This window comes from Mesoplodon bidens (assembly GCF_964165515.1).
Source record: "Mesoplodon bidens genome assembly, chromosome: 15".
NCBI classification, from domain to species: Eukaryota; Metazoa; Chordata; class Mammalia; order Artiodactyla; family Ziphiidae; genus Mesoplodon; species Mesoplodon bidens.
Window position 1 is genome coordinate 50,131,192 of NC_138171.1, and position 17,056 is coordinate 50,148,247.

Below are 17,056 nucleotides of genomic sequence, written 5' to 3' on the forward strand. Positions count from 1 at the left end.
TGGCAGAGTCCTCACAGACCACTGGCATGCACGCTCCAAGAAGGCTTGGATCACTATAGTGTGCATGGCACCCAGTCCTGTGCCTGGCACAAAGCAGGCCGTCAGTAAACAGCCGCTGAGTGAATGAAACCACTCAGGACTGTTCTGCATGAGGGAGCCTAGGGCCAAGCAGCCGGCTGAACCCCCGGCACTGCCGCATTTAATCCTCCTGGCGGTCCTGTGCAGCGGGGGCTACTGTTCCCATCATCCGGGGAGGGAAACTGAGCCTCAGAGAACATTTGCGAACTCTGATGGAGTCTCAGTGAATGGCTGGCCCTGGATCCAGGTCGCTGGGGACCCAAAGCGGGGTTGGGTGAAAGGAATCGGTGGAAGATGGTCAGGGACCCCTCCGGGCGCGCGTGCGCCCGCCTCGATGGGGCGGCAGGAGCGGACCCCCAAGCTGAGAGCGGCCGCCTGGCAGCTCGGGGGCGGGTCCTCCCTGCTGCCGCGTGCGCCCCCCGCCCCGCGTCCCCAGCCTCACGCCCTGGCTGCGCTCACCCGGCCCGGCTCCCGCGGCGCTGCGCGATCCCGGCTGCAACCCCGCGTGAGTCAGTCTCCGCGCAGAGCCGGGCGCTACGGGGCTGCCCCCTCCTCGGGGCGGGGCCGACCTGGGCTCCCGGCACCGCCCCGCGCCCGCCCCGCGCCGGTTTCCTGCGTCCCGGCTGCAGTCACTATCCCCTCCGCCGCAACCGTCGTCTCTAAGGCGGGGACACTCACGCTCTCCCAGAGGGGAAACTGAGGCCGGTCGAAGGGTGAAATGGGCCACGATGCTAGTGGGGAAAGGGCGCGAAAGTCCTGCGTGCTGGTCCGGGTGCTGCCCGCATAGACGGCCTAGAACCCCAAGAAACGGTGTTTCTTCCTCCACCCACCTACCCATCCATGTCCTCTCCCACGTGGTCCCGTCTGTTCAGCCTGCCTCTTGCCTTCTTTCCTCCTGCCCTCCTTCCCTCCCTCCTCCACTCTTTCATCTGTTCATTATCCCACCTGTTCTTCCATCCATCTCTTTGTCTATTCATCCACCCTTCCACCAATTTTAAACTACTTTTTGTCCATTCATCCATTTATCTATTCACCCGTTATTCTGTCTTTCCACCTATCTATCCATCAAGCCTTCCATCCATCCAGTTCATTTCATATCTTCCTTTCCTGCCTTCCACCCGTCTATCTACCCTTCCTTTCTTACACCCTTCCACCCACCTCTGGGTTAGCCATTCTCCAATGCCATCACTCCACACTGAATAGGCGAGTCTTCAGTGCTGTCCTGTCCCTTGCACTGGGGACCCAGATGGGTCGCACCATCCCTGGAAAATTCATCTGCAAGTGCCAGTGGCAGAGGGCAGGCCTGTGCCCAGCAGTGGGCACAGCTGCAGAGCACCAAGGGCTGGTTACTTCGGTTTGAAGAGGGCTACTGGAAAGGCTTCACCTAAATGAACCTCCCCTGTGGACATAGGTGGGTGTGGGGAAGAGAAAAACCTCAGCCAGCACATGCGATGTGCCAGGTGGTAAGGTATCTTGCTTAATCCTCACAACTCTGTTTTAGCCCAATTTTAGAGACAGTGAAGCAGGTTCAGAGAGATAAAAAGGGGCTCAGAGTGTAGTGGGAAAAGGCCATGGGGTCAGCCCTGGGTTTAAATCTTGGCCCTGCTACTTTCTTGTTGTGTGTGTTTGGGCAGCTACAAGGCTTGGTTTCCTCATCCATTAACGGGAACTGGTGTGTACTTTACAGCGGTGATGTTGCAAGCCTTGTGGCTCACAAGGTACCATATGCAGAATGCTGAGTATTGTGCCTGTCCAGTTGGTGCTCAATCAACGGTAGCTGTTATCATATTATATGAGAGGAGGCTGGGATTCAAACCCAGTACCTGTGATTCGCTGCTTTGCAAACCATGTCTCTGGTCTGTTCTTCCATTCACAAAGACCAGCCTCTTCCTCTCCCACCAGCAGGGCTGGAGAACTCTTGTTCCCCAGGCCCAAGTATCGTCTGGCTGGTGTCATCTCATTAGGAGAAGCATAGTTTACAACACAAGTGCTGTAGCTGAATTGTGCCCCCCTCAAGTTCATATGTTGAAGTCCTAAGCCCCAGTACCTCAGCATGCGACCTTAGCTGGGAATAGAGTCGTTGCAGATGTAATTAAAGATAAGGTCATACTAGAGTAGGGCCCTAATCCAGTAGGACCTGCATCCTTATAAAAAGGGGAAATTTGGACACAGACATGTGCACAAGGAGAGCATCATGGGAAGATTGGACTTATGCTGCCAGAAGCAAGGAACTGCTAGAAGCCAGGACAGAGGCCTGGAACAGACCTTTCCCGGTGCCTTCAGAGGGAGCATGGGCCTGTCTGTACCTTGATCTCGGACTTCCAGCCTCCAGAGCTGGAGACAATACACTTGTGTTATTTTGGCCACTCAGTCTGTGGTACTTTGTTATGACAGCCTGAGTGACGTACTACAGCGACCACAGGCGTGGATAGAGATGATGCAGAGGGCAGCTGTCCAAGACAGTGACCAGACTGAGACCCACTGTGGAAGGGGCTGTGATCATTGCTGTCTCCCTGGGCCAGTACAGAGCCTGGCCAAAGCCATGGCTTGTCAAGTCTCAGTAAACTGTATTTTTAAACAATCTGATGAATTTTTACTTATGTATATATCAGTGTAACCACCGCCAGATCAAGGTATAGCCCCGTTGTGGCCCCAACACACAAGGTAATCACTATTCTGACTTCTGTCACCAACAATAGTTTTGCCTATTCTTGAACTTCATATAAATGGAATTATACTGTATGTACTCTTTTGTGTCTGGTTTCTTCTGCCCAGTATTGCTCATAAAATTGATGCAGCTTGTTGAACATAGCTGTAGTTCATTCTTTTAAATTAATGTGTAGTATTCCACTGCACAGGTGTATCACAAGTTATTTGTCCATTCTACCACTGATGGGCATTTAAGTAGTTTCCATTTTCTGACTCTTACGAATAAAGTTGCTGTAAACATTCTTGTGTATGTCTTTTGTCGAACGTGGACACTCATTTCTCTTGGAGTGGAATTGCTGGCAGAGAGAAGGCACACGTTCTACTTTGGTGAAACTTGCCAGACAGTTTTCCAGCGTGGTTGCACCGAGTTACACCGCTCCGCCCTCCACTCCAGCAACCCTCCACTCCATGAGGGTTCCGGCTGCTCCCTATCTTCATATTGCCAGTCTTTATTTTTAGCCACTCTGGTGGGTGTGTAGTGGTTCTCACTGTAGTTTTAATTAGCATTTCACTGATGGTTAAGGCTGTTGAGCACCTATTTTCATATACCTCTTGCTCATTTATACCTGTCTGAGCCTTTTGTCCTTTTTTTTTTTTTTTTTTTTTTTTTTTTTGCAGTACGTGGGCCTCTCACAGCTGTGGCCTCTCCCGCTGCAGAGCACAGGCTCCGGACGCGCAGGCCCAGCAGCTCCACGGCACGCAGGATCCTCCCGGACCGGGGCACAAACCCGTGTCTCCTGCATCGGCAGGCGGACTCTCAACCACTGCGCCACCAGGGAAGCCCCTTTTGTCCATTTTTTAAAAATAGGATGTTTATCATTTTCTTATTGATTCGGAGTTCTTCATATATCTAGATACGAGAATTTTAATAAAGTTTTATCACACCAAAAATTTACACAGAGAGAGAGACACATACACACACACACCAATGATCACATCCATTTAAAAGTAACTTTGATCTTATTAATTAAATAAAAGCAATTTTTCCTGTATTAGAAATGACCCCAGCTGACATAACTCATGATACAGTCATTTCATATGTACACAGTGGGGCTGGCCCAGCAGGTCTAGCCCGATTTTCACATGCTTGAGCTGAGCATTCGCTCTGGACTGGGCTCCAGAGCAGACTTCAGTTCAGATGAGCAGGGGCGGTGGGTGGCGGTGAGACTCACTTGTTTCTTCTTCCTCCAAGATGGGCTGACGGTGAGTCTGCGCCGCACCCGTGGATCAGGGTGGTGGGGAAGCACAGAGCAAGGGAACTGGGGCAGAAACAATCCCATGTGGCTGGTCTCCAGAGCTGGACTCTCACAACTAAGCTTCATGCTCACTGTTTGCTATGTGTCTGCCACGTGGCAGATTCTTGGGACCCAGAGATGGTTAGGACACCAGCCTCATCCTGAGGGAGCTCACGGTCAAGGAGAAGAGACAAGGGAGCAAGGAAGCATAATGTGGAGTGCTAAGTGTAGTTAAGTGTCACCTCTACAAAGAGGGATGTGTGGTCAGGATGCTATGGGGGGAAGACTGGAATCTCCCAGCTCTTGATGGGTCCCAGGGGCATCCTCACAGTGGAGTTGATGCCACTTGCACTGTGCCTTCATGGACGAGAAGGAGTCACCAGGCAGAGGGTGGCAGAAGGATGTTCCAAGCAGGGGGCTCAGTGCAGGACTTCCAGCAAGTGACAGTCTTGGGACTGGAGTGTAGGGTGTGTTGGGGACAATGCGGGAACGTCGGGGTGGACCCAGGGATAGACAGCTTTCCTCTCTCAGCTTCCAGGGCGTCCTGGTGCCTGGAATCATGCTGATCTGTGGGTTACAGCTTTCTAGGGCGCCTTTCCCTCTGGGCCAACATTTGCTGAGTGGTTCCTTGTAGGATGGCCTTTCTATTTAGAGGAATCATTGTTTCTGATCCTTCCCCATAGTCACCGCTGTCCACAAAATAGAGCATGCTGCCCGGCCCTTGACGGGAGCTCAAAAGTTGATGAGTTCATCCCCTCCCCTTACCTGAGAACACTTTTCTAAGACGGAGCGACCTTCGGTTCTGTGTTGTTTTTCTTCTGGAGTTGGGACCTAGTGAACAGGAGACGAAGAAAGATGGACCCTCGAGGCCCAAATTTCTGGGCCTGGCAGGGAGAAGCAAGGCAGGAGCCCTTGGAGCAAGGGTGTCATGACCGAGTGAGCACTGACCTGAGGGGGGCCCAGGGTCTGGGTGGGCTGGAGTCACGAGGCAGGTGAGAGGGGCTGCTTGAAGGGCAGACCTGAAGGACTGGGCCTGCCAGAGGAAGCTTCTGGCCTTGGTGATCTCCTGGGCCAATCTCCTTAAATCATCTCCTTCAAATAGTGGCAGCATGGAGTCCTTGAAAAGGGGGAATGAGTATGAAGTTAGATCCATTAAATGACTGGGTGGGACCTGGAAATCCAAAATCTCAGGAGAAAAGTTTTAGAGTGAACTCAAAGCAGCCTTCCTCCCAGTGCAGGAAATCTTGTGGGCCTCAGCTTGCATGTTTCCAGGGACAGGGAGCTCACCACCTGTCAAGGCAGTCATTCTGCAAAGAGGACACTTTGCAGTTAGATGTCTGAGAGTCAGTGTAGGGAGGGGGTGGTGGAAACTAAGAGGGTCTCTGGACTCCACTGAAGTCAGCACAGCTCTGCCCAGTAGAACAGAAGTAGTATATACACCTTATCTCACTGTTAATCAGTAAAACCTATCCAGTCCTTTCTCTATTTCTTCTAGTAAAACAGCTCCACAGACATGCCTTTTTCTTATGTCAACTAATGAAATTCTAGAGCCTAGCCTTAAAAGTACAAGTTCTCACAATAAGCAAGAGAATCTAAGAAAGAGATGAAACTGTTCCTTCTCCCTGGGAGCAGCAGTGGCAAAGGTCCCACTCTGCACCCAGAAACTATTCAAAGAATCTGATTTGATAAGGTATGAAACAGAGAACCTTCCCAATATCGTCGTTTGTTTTCCTGTGTAATAAGGATATGGGTGAATGTTCATTACTTTTACTTATTCTGATCTCTGTATTATTTGTAATATTTGCCCCTAAAACAGTTACTCAAAGAAATCATGCAAAGCATTGACTTCAAAAATTATGCAATGTTCTGTAAACTTTAATTACCCCCCCCACCAAAAAAAAGAAAAAAAGTCTGGAATTCTGGTTGGTTGTCTTACTGGATGATTTGCTGGCCTGGAAACGTTGTAATTCACAGCAGCACATTCCTAGAAGGTATGAATATGTACATAATTTTTCTATCAGATTGTAAGATCTTATCCTGCATGCATTATAAAACCTATGACTTTACTGTATTTATTTTTTAACAGATCATTTGAATATCTGAGCTTCAATGAATTTAAGGCGGGAAGACAGAAATATGCAGGAATTAAAGCACAGAACTTAGGAGCATGGGTGTCTGGGCTCTGGCTTTACCATTTACTCGGATTTTAGGTGTATTCTGAAACCGGGCTGAGCCTGTTCATTCATCTGTTAAATGGGTATAATAATGGTTGGAAGGCTTAAAAGAGGTAATTTACATAATGCAACAAACCTGTAGCATGTAGGAAGTGCTCAGTGTATGTGAACTGTTCTACTATTAAATAATGCCCCTAACCCTGCTTCTTTCCCAACCTTGTGGGGAGGCAGCCTAAAAGGAGAGCAGCAGGGAAACACAACCTTTTTTAGTCAATACTTTGTTTTACAAGAGAAGCAGAGATCTTATCAATCAGGAGGAAAAAGCCATGCCTGTTGACATTTTATTGAGCTGTTTCAACAGAACTCACCCAGTAGCTCCACAACCTACCCTTTGGTCGATGAAGTCCCTGGTCAGCAGGCCCTGCATTTTGAAGAGCGAGTCCTCACCGACAGGGCAGTGATAGCGGCCCCCAGTAAGAGAGGCCAGACCTCTCAAGAAGTTAACCGCTGTCCTGCGGGGAGGAACAGAGGGCTGGGGCCAGGCCCACCGAGGTCTCTGTGAGCCCCCAGCCCCTGGGGAGGTCACATGAGTGGGGTAAGGGGTCTTGGACCTTGAGGTCTGTGCCACTGAGACTGTGTCAGCATCACCAAGCCCACTCTCCCAGCTATTTGGGTGGCAGTGGCTACTGCTGTGTGAAGTGGATTCACCGTATGAGGGTCACCCTCAAAGCTATCCAGTGCCTACTATGTGTCTGGCCTGGCAGGGACACAGTGTGACCTTTACGGAGCTCACGGTTTAGACAGAGAGATTAAATATGAATGTTGTGAAGGAGCTGAATCTCTCCCGTCTAACACATGTTCTTCTATAAAAATAACCATAGCGGGCTTCCCTGGTGGCGCAGTGGTTGAGAGTCCGCCTGCCGATGCAGGGGACACAGGTTCGTGCCCCGGTCCGGGAAGATCCCACATGCCACAGAGCGGCTGGGCCCATGGGCTGTGGCCGCTGAGCCTGCGCATCTGGAGCCTGTGCTCCGCAATGGGAGAGGCCACAACAGTGAGAGGCACGTGTACCGCAAAAAAAAAGTAAAAAATAACCATAGCTACTTTAACCTTTTTTCCCCTAAATATTCACAAATGTGCCCCCAAGGAAGACGAAATGGGAGAACACAGCGTGTGACTGTGGGAATCGGTGCAAATCCATTTCCACGCTGGAGAAAGTCAGGATGCTGACGGGTGGGCAGGGGCACAGAGGGGCTCTCTCTGGTGCAATGCCTGCCCAGGGCCTCCTAACTGCTCACACACAGGACTTGGGCCCAGGAGAGCTCAGCGTCTAACGTGAGTCCCTGGATGAGGTGAGGATCAGCCTTGTCCCTCAGACACGCGGCCGTGGGGAAGGGATACAACTCCTCACCGCCCACCTGTCTGAGCAGTTCAGGGAAACGGTGTTCACTTTCACATCTCTCTTCTCCTTGAGTCTTTGGACTTCACTGAGGATAAGGTTGCAGCTTGTGTCTGGCTTCCCGTCCGTCAGGAGGTACAGTCCTTCCACATCAGGAAAACTGAAAGCTTTCTGAAAGAGCATGTAGGTTGTCTGGCTCAGAAGAGGGGCCAACCAGGACTCAGAAACCACTGGCCTGCTGTCCCCAAGTCTGGTTGCATCTCACCGAGTTGTCATTAGACTGAGAGCCTCCTCTTTCAGCCTATGACAGACCAGGAAGCTGCTGAGGTTTAGGAGAAAGAGCTCAGCCCACTTCCTAGCTGGTTAACCCCAAGCAAGTCACTTAACCTCTCTGGGCCTCTGTGTCTTCATCTGTAAAGTGAGAGCAGCGAGAATCTCATCCTCACTGGGTTGCTGGGAAGATGAAATGATTTAACAGTAAATTCTAAAGTGCTCTTTGTAAACTGCAAAGCATGGCGCAGTGTCAGGATAGGGGTGATGGTATTTCTGCTTTGCCACTGGGTCGGGCTTGGTGGTGGAACTTGCCAGCAATGCTTGCAAGACCGAGGTGCTCCCCTGAGCATGCAGGTTGGTCACCCACTGCATAGCCTCATGACAGGCTGCGTCTGTGGTCCCCACCAGAGTGTCCTGCCACGGCTGTAGGCCCTCTGCAAAGTTGAGCAGGTTAAAACTGTGGAGAGCGGAGAAGAGGTGGGGGGCGGAGAGGAGGTGAAAGAGATTGGTTAGAACGCACCAGTCTATATTGACCTCAGGGGAAGTAACCTCCGTGAGGACTCACACCTATCCCTGAAGACCCTACAGCAAGCCCTGGGCCCCCTGTGGACCACCTGAGAATGAGAACATACACAGTGAAGATTCTGGATGCAGACAGAAAAAGATTTAAAGCCCACTTCAGCCACTTACAGGTTATGCAATCTTGGGCCAATGATTTAACCTTTCTAAGCCCTTGTTACCTTTGCTGAAGAATGGGGATAATAATAGGATCGTTGTGCAGACTGAATGACATCACGCATGTAAAGCGCTTGGCACAGGGAAAGAGCTCTATAAGTGTTGAGGAGGGAGTGACCTTGGCCAGGGGAGCCTCAGGAACTATCCCTTGGATCTCCTGACCCCCGTGCACCAGCACCCCTGCCTCTTACCTGTCACAGTGCTTCCACAGCTGTTCCCAGATCAGCAGAGTGAGCTCTGTCTTCACCTGCTGCAGGTAGGGGCCCATGGATCCCGACGTGTCCAGCACGATGCACACTTTCCTCTCCAAAATGGCACCAAAGAGTCGGCGGCTCCCTGCTCCGAGGCGGGTGGGGGCAGAGGCAGTGGGGGAGTGAGGGTGGTTCTCCTCACTGCAGCTATCAAATCCAAGGTCTTGCCACACCCATCGCCTGAGTGATCATGGATCAGATGTGGACCCACTGGGAGACGGCCTCTGTGGTGTTGCTAGAGGGGTCACTGTCCAAGGGCAGAGCCGGTGTGTGCACTGGGCTTTGGGAGGTCAAGCTTTCAGCTGTGGCTTTGCCTGGGATGACTCGCCCAAGTGATTATAACTTCCCTGGGCTTGAGTTTCCTCACCCCTAAAGTTAAGTGACTGGGTTACGTGGTGTCACAGTATTGTGTGGGGCTGGAAATGATGTTACAGAGCATGGAGTCTGTAGATTGGTTGACAGAAATCAAGGGAGCGTGCACTGTGTGCCTGGCACTGAGCAAAGTGCAGTGGAGATGAGTGTCCCTGACCTCACGGAGCTGCCAGTCAGGCAAGGGAGACGGATGTTATACCAACACCTACCACTCTGCTGAGGGTTATGACAAAAAGTTAAGGAGTACATACTTGGGAGAATCTGAATTTGATGGATGTGGGGTGGGGAGCAGACAAGCTATGGCTGAAGGATGAGAGGGGGTGTGTGTGGGGAGAACAGACTGTGAAAGGCTCTGAGTGGGAGAGAGGAGCATGTCATGCTTGAGGGACAGACAGAAAGCTGGAGAGGTTGTTAAAGGATTTGGGATTTACCCCAAGGGGAAACAGAGAGGGCCAGTGACTTGCCCAGGGTCACACAGCCTGGCAGCGAAGCCGAGATTCACATCCAGGTCCTCTGATCCACACTTTAAGGAAACCGCTAACCCCAGCCCTTCTGGTGCCCCAAGGCTAAACGGAGGTAACACGGGGGAAGCCAAAGAGCAGAAGATGGCATGTCCAGCATTCCCGAATCACACCTCAGACCTCACTGGAGGCAGGAGTAGAAAAAATGGAAAACTGCTGCAAAAAGGGTCCACTGGTCTCCAGGAAAAGGTGGCCTGAGCTGGCTGGACCCACTGCCCAGGAATCTTCCAGGACTCATCTGAGCTGTTCTCGGGCAATGCTCATGGCAACATGAGGACGTGAGGGGAGCCCTCCTGAGGTGTGTGGGGCGTTCCGCGGGGACAGCCAGCCAGCTTGTCGAGGGGCCTCCCACCACAGAAGGCCAGCTGATCCATCTTGGGAACCAGACAGCGGAAACACCCTGCAAGCCACCGAGCCCCGCCGTTATCGCCTCCCTAACTCTGCTTGACTCTGCTTTTCTTGTCCGTCTCCATCATCAGTACCCTTCCCAGCTATCCTAATCTTTCCCCTGCATTCCTACTAGGTTCCCCTGATTGCACTCCGTCCCCTCAGCAATTTATACTCCACGCAGCAACCAGAGGGGTTGTTGCCGATGCTAACTTCATCACTTTCCCCTTATTTAAAACCTTTTAGTGGCTTCCCATTGCTCTTAGGATAAAGTCTGGGCCATGGCCTCATCTCCCTGGAATGGTGGCACCCTTTAATCTCAGCCACCCTGCTTCCTTCAGTCTTTGTACTCAGCCTCCTCCCCCGCTGAGCACCTCAGTCATGCCCTGAGAGTCTTCCCTCTCTTTCCTCGGGTGACGTCTATTCATTCTTCAGATCTCAGCTCAAATGTCACCTCCTCCGGGAAGCCCTCCGTGATCTCCCTGTGCAGGCCCCCTGCCCCTCTCTCACTGCACCATGCCTGTCTCCTCCTTACACTTGACACCCTGCCCTTTGGGTAACAACTGTCTCCCCTAGACCATATGTTCCATGAGCTCAGGGAACCTGTGAAGTGTTTCCCCTACCACCTCCCCAGCATGGGGCGGGAGAACAACACTTATTCGTTGAATAATGAATGAGTGGCTCAGTGCAGCATCCCCGGGGTACGTTCGGAGGCGTTAGATGGTGTTGGGTGTGTAGCTGTATGTGAAGTGGGGGCACGACTCGTACTACACAAGGAGCGGCTGTGCGGCTGCCCATCACACTCTCCCCAGCGGGAAGTGTGCGTTGGGAATACGCACATGACCTCATCGCCCCGCCTCAGCCTCTGACCTGACAGCTGCACCCGAGCTGGCCAACGGCTCCAGAGGCTTTGGAAAGCAGCCGTCAGCCCAAGGACTGTTTATACCAGGTTCTACTGCAGAGGACTGGACCTAATGAATTTGTGCAGGCGCCTGAGTGGCCCAACCTGGGATCCTTCCTCTATCGTCCCAGGAACGCTCCAGGCCCCAAAGCCTGAACTGAGCCTCCGGTTCAGTCCTAGCTGTCTGCCCAGCCTTTTGGACTTGGTGCTTCAGACCATCTCCTAATCCCCAGCCCAGACTCCTCTGGGATGTGAGCCTGGCTCTCCTCAGCCAGCCCTGCCGTTCGCCTCTCCCAGAGAGGCCTTGGTGCTCCCTGTAAAGGAGAACAGGGGCTTCTTCTCTGTCCGGAGCCCCTCCCATCTCTACCATCATGGACTGGTTCTGTGGGGCCCAATCAATACTAAATTGAGGCTCCTAAGGGGCAGCAGTGCTTCAGTCACACCCAGGAGGCAAGGTGTGGGAGACGAGCTGGCAGAGCGGCCTGACCAGGCCTGAGTCTCCCTGGTGCTCTGGCTCGTGCTCCACCGCCCTCTCATCCAGCACCTTGCCTGACCTCTGAACCCAGAAGTCATGTTGCCCCTGGGTGACAGTCTGTGAGTGCCTAGCCTGGGAAGGACTGACCCTGGGGTCTCTGGGGTGGCCCTCCCGCTGCCCATCATGCTCCTCTGCCCTCCAGGATATCAGGCAGGCTCACCAGACAGCAGCCACTGCAGCCTTCGGACGTAGCACTGCATCACCTTCTCCAGGTGTGTGATGTACGCTTCGATTTCCCTGGGTGTACACTGAACGTGTCTCACCATCCCCTGGATTAAGGCAAGCAAAGGAAAATTCCACCCCCCCAACCCCGTCAGCTATTTCTTCACCTCCCCATTACCCCCTAAAATAGTTTAGTCTACTGTGGTTCACAATTTTCAAAACACTGTTAAGCACACATTTTTGTCTGTTTGTTTAAAAGCTTTTTTCTTTTATTGAACTACCAAATGCATAGTTCTCGGAAGGTGTGTGGGAATTGGGATGATGATTTTTGTGGCAGATGTGGTCACTGTAATAAGAAAAAACATAGTATCTCTAAATTTTAAATAGAAAACCCTTAATGGTAGGACGGGAGGTCGATAAATTTCAAACTAAAAGATGACCTCCGATGGAGGAGGGGGGCAGCATGATTAAACGCCCATAAAATTTTTCTGGTGGATAATTTTGAATTCGGTGGCTATTTTTAGCTTTATAGCTGACAATGTCATATCAAAGGGCAAGGAGAGAAAATGGGGTCTCTTTTTTAAAAGCACGATTAGATTTTCATTTTCTACTAAATTTACCTGTTCCAGTGTCAAAGCAATAAAAAAAAATTACCTCAAAACTAGAAAATAGAGAACCCCCTCACCTCCTGTCATAACTGCTGTTCCCGGCCATCCTGATGGGACCATCATCAGTATCAGGGTACAGAGTTCTTATTAGGGAGTATTCCAGCCACTGCTCTACATTCTTGGCAGCTGTTTCTAATTCCCACTCCAATGAGCCCCTCTAACCCTAGAGTATAGCCTCAAGCACTCCGAGGGGCTGACTTTTCTTCCCACAGGATTCTGCATCTCCTATTCCTTGAGGGCAGTCCCCCTTTGGAGGGTGGGGTTCTTAGAAGCAGGAATTGAAGCCAGGGGCATACATTCATGTGGAGTTTTCCCCAACACACTCAGCCATTTGTGCCTGAGAAGAGACAGGAGCTGGGAGAAAAAAAAACAACACCAATCTTGACTTACGTTGATCTGTATGCTGGGGAAGATACTGCAGTATTTGGCTGATGCCGACGTCTGTATTGGCTTTTGATGAGTGCAGTTGGGACCGAGGTATCTGGAGATCTCCATCTTCAGTTTTTTTAGTCCATAATTTGCTACCCACTTTTGAATAAAGGAAAGAACTATTATCTTGGGTAATTCAGGCTTAATGGAATGATTGACTCATCTTTTAAAACCTCATGTTTGAAATCTGTCTTGTATTTGAAATGTGGGGTTCCCAGGTCCTCACTGAGCCTCCATCACATTCAGATTCCTGCCCCTGTGCTGGGGAGAGATGCACAAGAAATACGGGAAGCAGGGAACAAAATTTATTGAGCACTTACTACTCCCTAGTCTGGTGGATACTGTTGCCTCCCCAATTTCCATTTCAACCCTCTCCCATGAAATCTGAATGGAAACCCTGATTGTTCTAAAGTTTAGACTCTAAACCAATGAGGATAGTCTCAGGCTCCTTGTTACAATGAGAGATACAAGAATGGCTCAGTTTAAAGCAATCAGAGCATGGCACCCAGGGTCAGAACCAAGCTCAGACTTTTATTGACCGGTTGTGGGAAGAAAAGATGTTCTATCTTCTGGATCTGTACAAGAAGGGGCATTTCTGCTGCTTGCCTCCAAAACGATCTGACGCCACCAAGTACTTTACACAAAATATACTTCAATTAATCAGCAATCCTATTAGGTACAATTGTTTTCATTTTATAAAGGAAGACATTGAGACTGAGTGACTTGCCCAAGGTCACCCAGCTAGGAAGTGGCAGACCCAGGTTCCCACGTAGTTCTCTTGAATCCTTATCCTGACACTTTAAACAGTCATTCTAAGCAGGTTTGGCCTCAATTCCAAGTATACCCACCCTCTTAGAAATAATGGTTGGTGGAAGGAATGATTGCATGGGGGCATGTGCTGGTGCAGACAGCTTAATACCTCCCGGCTGGAGCACACTGTATCCTTTCTGGGCAGCTCAATAGAAGAGCTAGTCCTTCTTAGGCCTCTTCCTTGAGGGTACTTCCTGTACACGAAGCCTGGGAGAAACAGAGCAGGGTTACTTTGTGCAATTCTCTTACCCTAGCCTCCCTTTTCCATGTCAATTTCTCTGTCAATCAAGTCAGCTGTAACATTCCTTAGGTGCAATTTGCTGAGAGGTAGGAGGGAGGCTGTTGTGCTGATCTGGGGAAGCATGCCGGGGTCCTCCTTCTCTACATGTCAATGAGTTGCTACCGGGACCTGTGCCATTTCACAGCAATCAGTCCGGCTGGCCTGGGAGACTCATCTCCACTCCCTTCCCATCAGTCTGAGGACACTGCCCCTCATGCACAGAGCAGGAGCGCCGCGCCCAGGGACCTGGGGAGATGCCGACATCAATTCTTCCCACTCTCCTGCCTGTGTCAAGACTTTGCAAGCTCATTTCCCTGGGCTGGGAGATGTGAGTGGTCTGAGGATAGGCCTGCTTGGGGTGCACTGCTGCCCATGTCCCGGGACTGCGGGAGATTTCTCCTTTCCTTGGGGCCTGATCACCTTCCAGGTCCCACGGGGGAAGGGGGCTGTCCAGACATCTGTGCAGCCTCCAACTTACCCACATTATTCCCTGTCTCTGTATAGAACAGTGAGAGAGAGGTCTCTGTGTCCCTTGATTTGGTCTTCCTCCTCCGATCTGTGGTCCCTTCTTTCACTGGCTGGGCTGTAGCTAGAGGACATTTGGCCTGTCGGCTGGAGCAGCCTTGAGGGTTTATGTGGTGAAGCTGTGCAGCTTGGCTTAGAGACTAGTCAACTTCAGCTATGCTCTGCCCTTGAAATGGGGCTCCCAGGTGGATTTGAGGTCCTTTGGGACTACCCAGGTCCTCTGGCCTCCCCTGGATCAGTAAAGCCAGAGCTGCTGATATTTAGCAGGCTTGGTGCGAAGTGCTTCCCGTAGCCTGTCTTGTTTTATCCTCATAGTACCCCAGTTTACAGATGAGGTAAGTGGGACTCAGAGTCAATAAGAAGCAGAGTAAAGATTCCATCCAGGTCTCGCTGACTCCAGAACTCTGCTCTGAGCCACTCTGCTATGCGTCTGACATTAGAAGACACATGGTCTTAAGTTCTATGAGCTGAGTACTTTCATAAAGATACCGGTGCCCTGTCATGACCGGCTGACACTGGACATTCTCCTTAGCCCCTCTGAGCCTGAATTTCTTCATCAGTAAAATGGAGGAACTAATAGATTCCCTGCCATACAGGATGGATTATTATAAGCTTTAAATGGGACAATTTTAGCAGAAGGGCTGGCACACGATTGCTGATCACTTTAGTTACTGTCATCACGAATCCATGCCTCAGCCGTGCTTGTCCACCCCTCCACCCCCGTGGCGGTGCCTTACCTGGGGGGACGCCCGCTTTGCCTCTGAGTGGCCTCCATAGCAGAGCTTTCAAGGCGGGACTCTTCTCTCTGTCAGGGTCATCTTTAATGCTCTAGAAAACAGCAGTCTTTTCCATCAGAGGTCTGTTCTCTGTGGGGGGCAGTACCCCAGTCATCCCAGCCTCAATCTGTCAAGTAGGAACCTTTGCATGGCAAGGCCTCAGGAAGTTGACTTCTCACACGCTCGCCCCATCTCCTGTTGCACATTCAGAGAGGACTCTGGGGTCTGAGGTGAAAAAGGGTGTGTGTGTGTGTGTGTGTGTGTGTGTGTGTGAGAGAGAGAGTGAGTGAGAGTGTGAGTGTGCGTGCGTGCATGTGTGTGTGCAACTAAGTGTGTTGGCATGTGTGTGACAGTGTGTGTGCATGTGTGTGTATGTGGGAGAGTGAGTTGTGAGTGTGTGTGTGAAAGTGTGTGTGCGTGGGTGTGTGTTGTGTGTATGCACGCGAGTGCGTGTGTGTGTGAGTGTGTGCACGTGCGTGTATATGTGTGAGTGTGCGCGTGGGTGTGCGTTATGTGTGCGTGTGAGAGTGCACGTGCGTGTGTGAGAGTGTGTATGCATGTGTGCACACTTGTGCACATATATGTGTGAGTGTGTGTGTGTGCATTATGTGTGAGTGTGTGCATGAGTGTGGGGGTATGAGAGCGTGCATGCGTGTGTGAGTATGTGCGCATGTGTATGTGTGTGTGTGTGAGTGTGAGTGTGTGTGCTATGAGAGAGGGCCTGCTAGGACAACTGTGGGGATTTGCCTGAGCTTTCTTCACCAGTTACCTGCCCCTCTTCCTACTGGACTGGGATTTCTGGGCCTCCAGCATGACAAGCAACCACCCAGGTAACTTCTGTGCCCTATTGGGCACCTCGGTTTTAAGGAAGGGGTTCCTTCATTACCGGGCACAACCGGAACGTGGTGATGGTTAAACAAAGTCACCCAGGGCCTGGACCAGTGGAGGAGACCTCTGGATGGCGGCTGTGAAAAACGTCCAGAGCTGCCATCCCAGAGAGCCACCCGCCAGCAGCCCAGCTTCCCACACCTGCATTTCAGGAGGCCTGCCAGAGGCCCTGGCGTAGCCCAAGCCCCCTTGTAACCGATCCAGCTCGGGAACCACTGAAGGCCCAAGGCGGACTCCGAGACCGCGGGGTTTCACCTCAGAATCTAGGAAGACGGGAAGGCGTGATGTCTCTGGGCCGGCGCCCAAAACCTGGTGGAGTTCTGTGCATGAGGGCAGTGCCCATGGGGACAGAACCGCTCGAAAGTGCTGACCCCGGGAAGGGAGTTAGCTGCACACGGTTTGGGTGGATTTCTTCATTCTGAAAGTGCGCTGTGTTCACAAGGGCCTGTCAGTTGGTGAAATGCTGAAGCGCTCGCAGATCTCACTGCCCTTCTGCTCACAAGTGCTGTGGAGTCTGGGGTCTCCCCCCAGACACACCTCTAGAGGCCCCTTCTGATTGCCGAGGTGGGTATTTTATGCGGGACAGATCTGACAGGCTGTGAATGGGGATCAGCCCCGGGCAGGCCCAGGTCCACCCTCAGGCTCCTATCAGGCCCCCGAAAGCCTTGGGCAGCAGCAGAAAGGACCCATTAGACGCCCCAAGCCACTAATTCCTTTGCCCCGAGAGACCCTCCTGGACAAGCCCTCTTGCCTTACAACCAGCATGTGTAATGGAGGGTGCCGAGTCTGTGGAGCCCTTGGTACCGCAAAGCTGGGACAGCCAGGCAGAGCCAAAGGTGGGGTGGAGGGGTGGCCAGAGCTGAGAAGCAGGCCCCCCGGGGGTCCCCTCCCCCTGGAGGCCAGGACACTGACCACTGAGGACCCTGCTCCCACCTCCGCTGGCCCTGG

The 17,056-nt window shown here is 51.7% G+C and overlaps 1 protein-coding gene across 1 annotated transcript in view; it reads right to left on the bottom strand.

Annotated features, from left to right (window-relative positions):
- Positions 1-4,472: 4,472 nt before the first annotated feature.
- The window catches only part of VWA3A (von Willebrand factor A domain containing 3A), a 50,178-nt gene continuing 37,594 nt past the window's right edge, over positions 4,473-17,056 (bottom strand). Inside the window, 12 exon segments of the mRNA XM_081256441.1 lie at positions 4,473-4,573; positions 4,788-4,853; positions 5,042-5,139; positions 6,585-6,708; positions 7,615-7,766; positions 8,181-8,325; positions 8,795-8,939; positions 11,731-11,839; positions 12,791-12,928; positions 13,749-13,846; positions 14,398-14,508; positions 15,182-15,272. Of these exon segments, the coding sequence (XP_081112567.1) occupies positions 4,802-4,853; positions 5,042-5,139; positions 6,585-6,708; positions 7,615-7,766; positions 8,181-8,325; positions 8,795-8,939; positions 11,731-11,839; positions 12,791-12,928; positions 13,749-13,846; positions 14,398-14,508; positions 15,182-15,272 (1,263 nt within the window). The 3' untranslated portion in view covers positions 4,473-4,573; positions 4,788-4,801.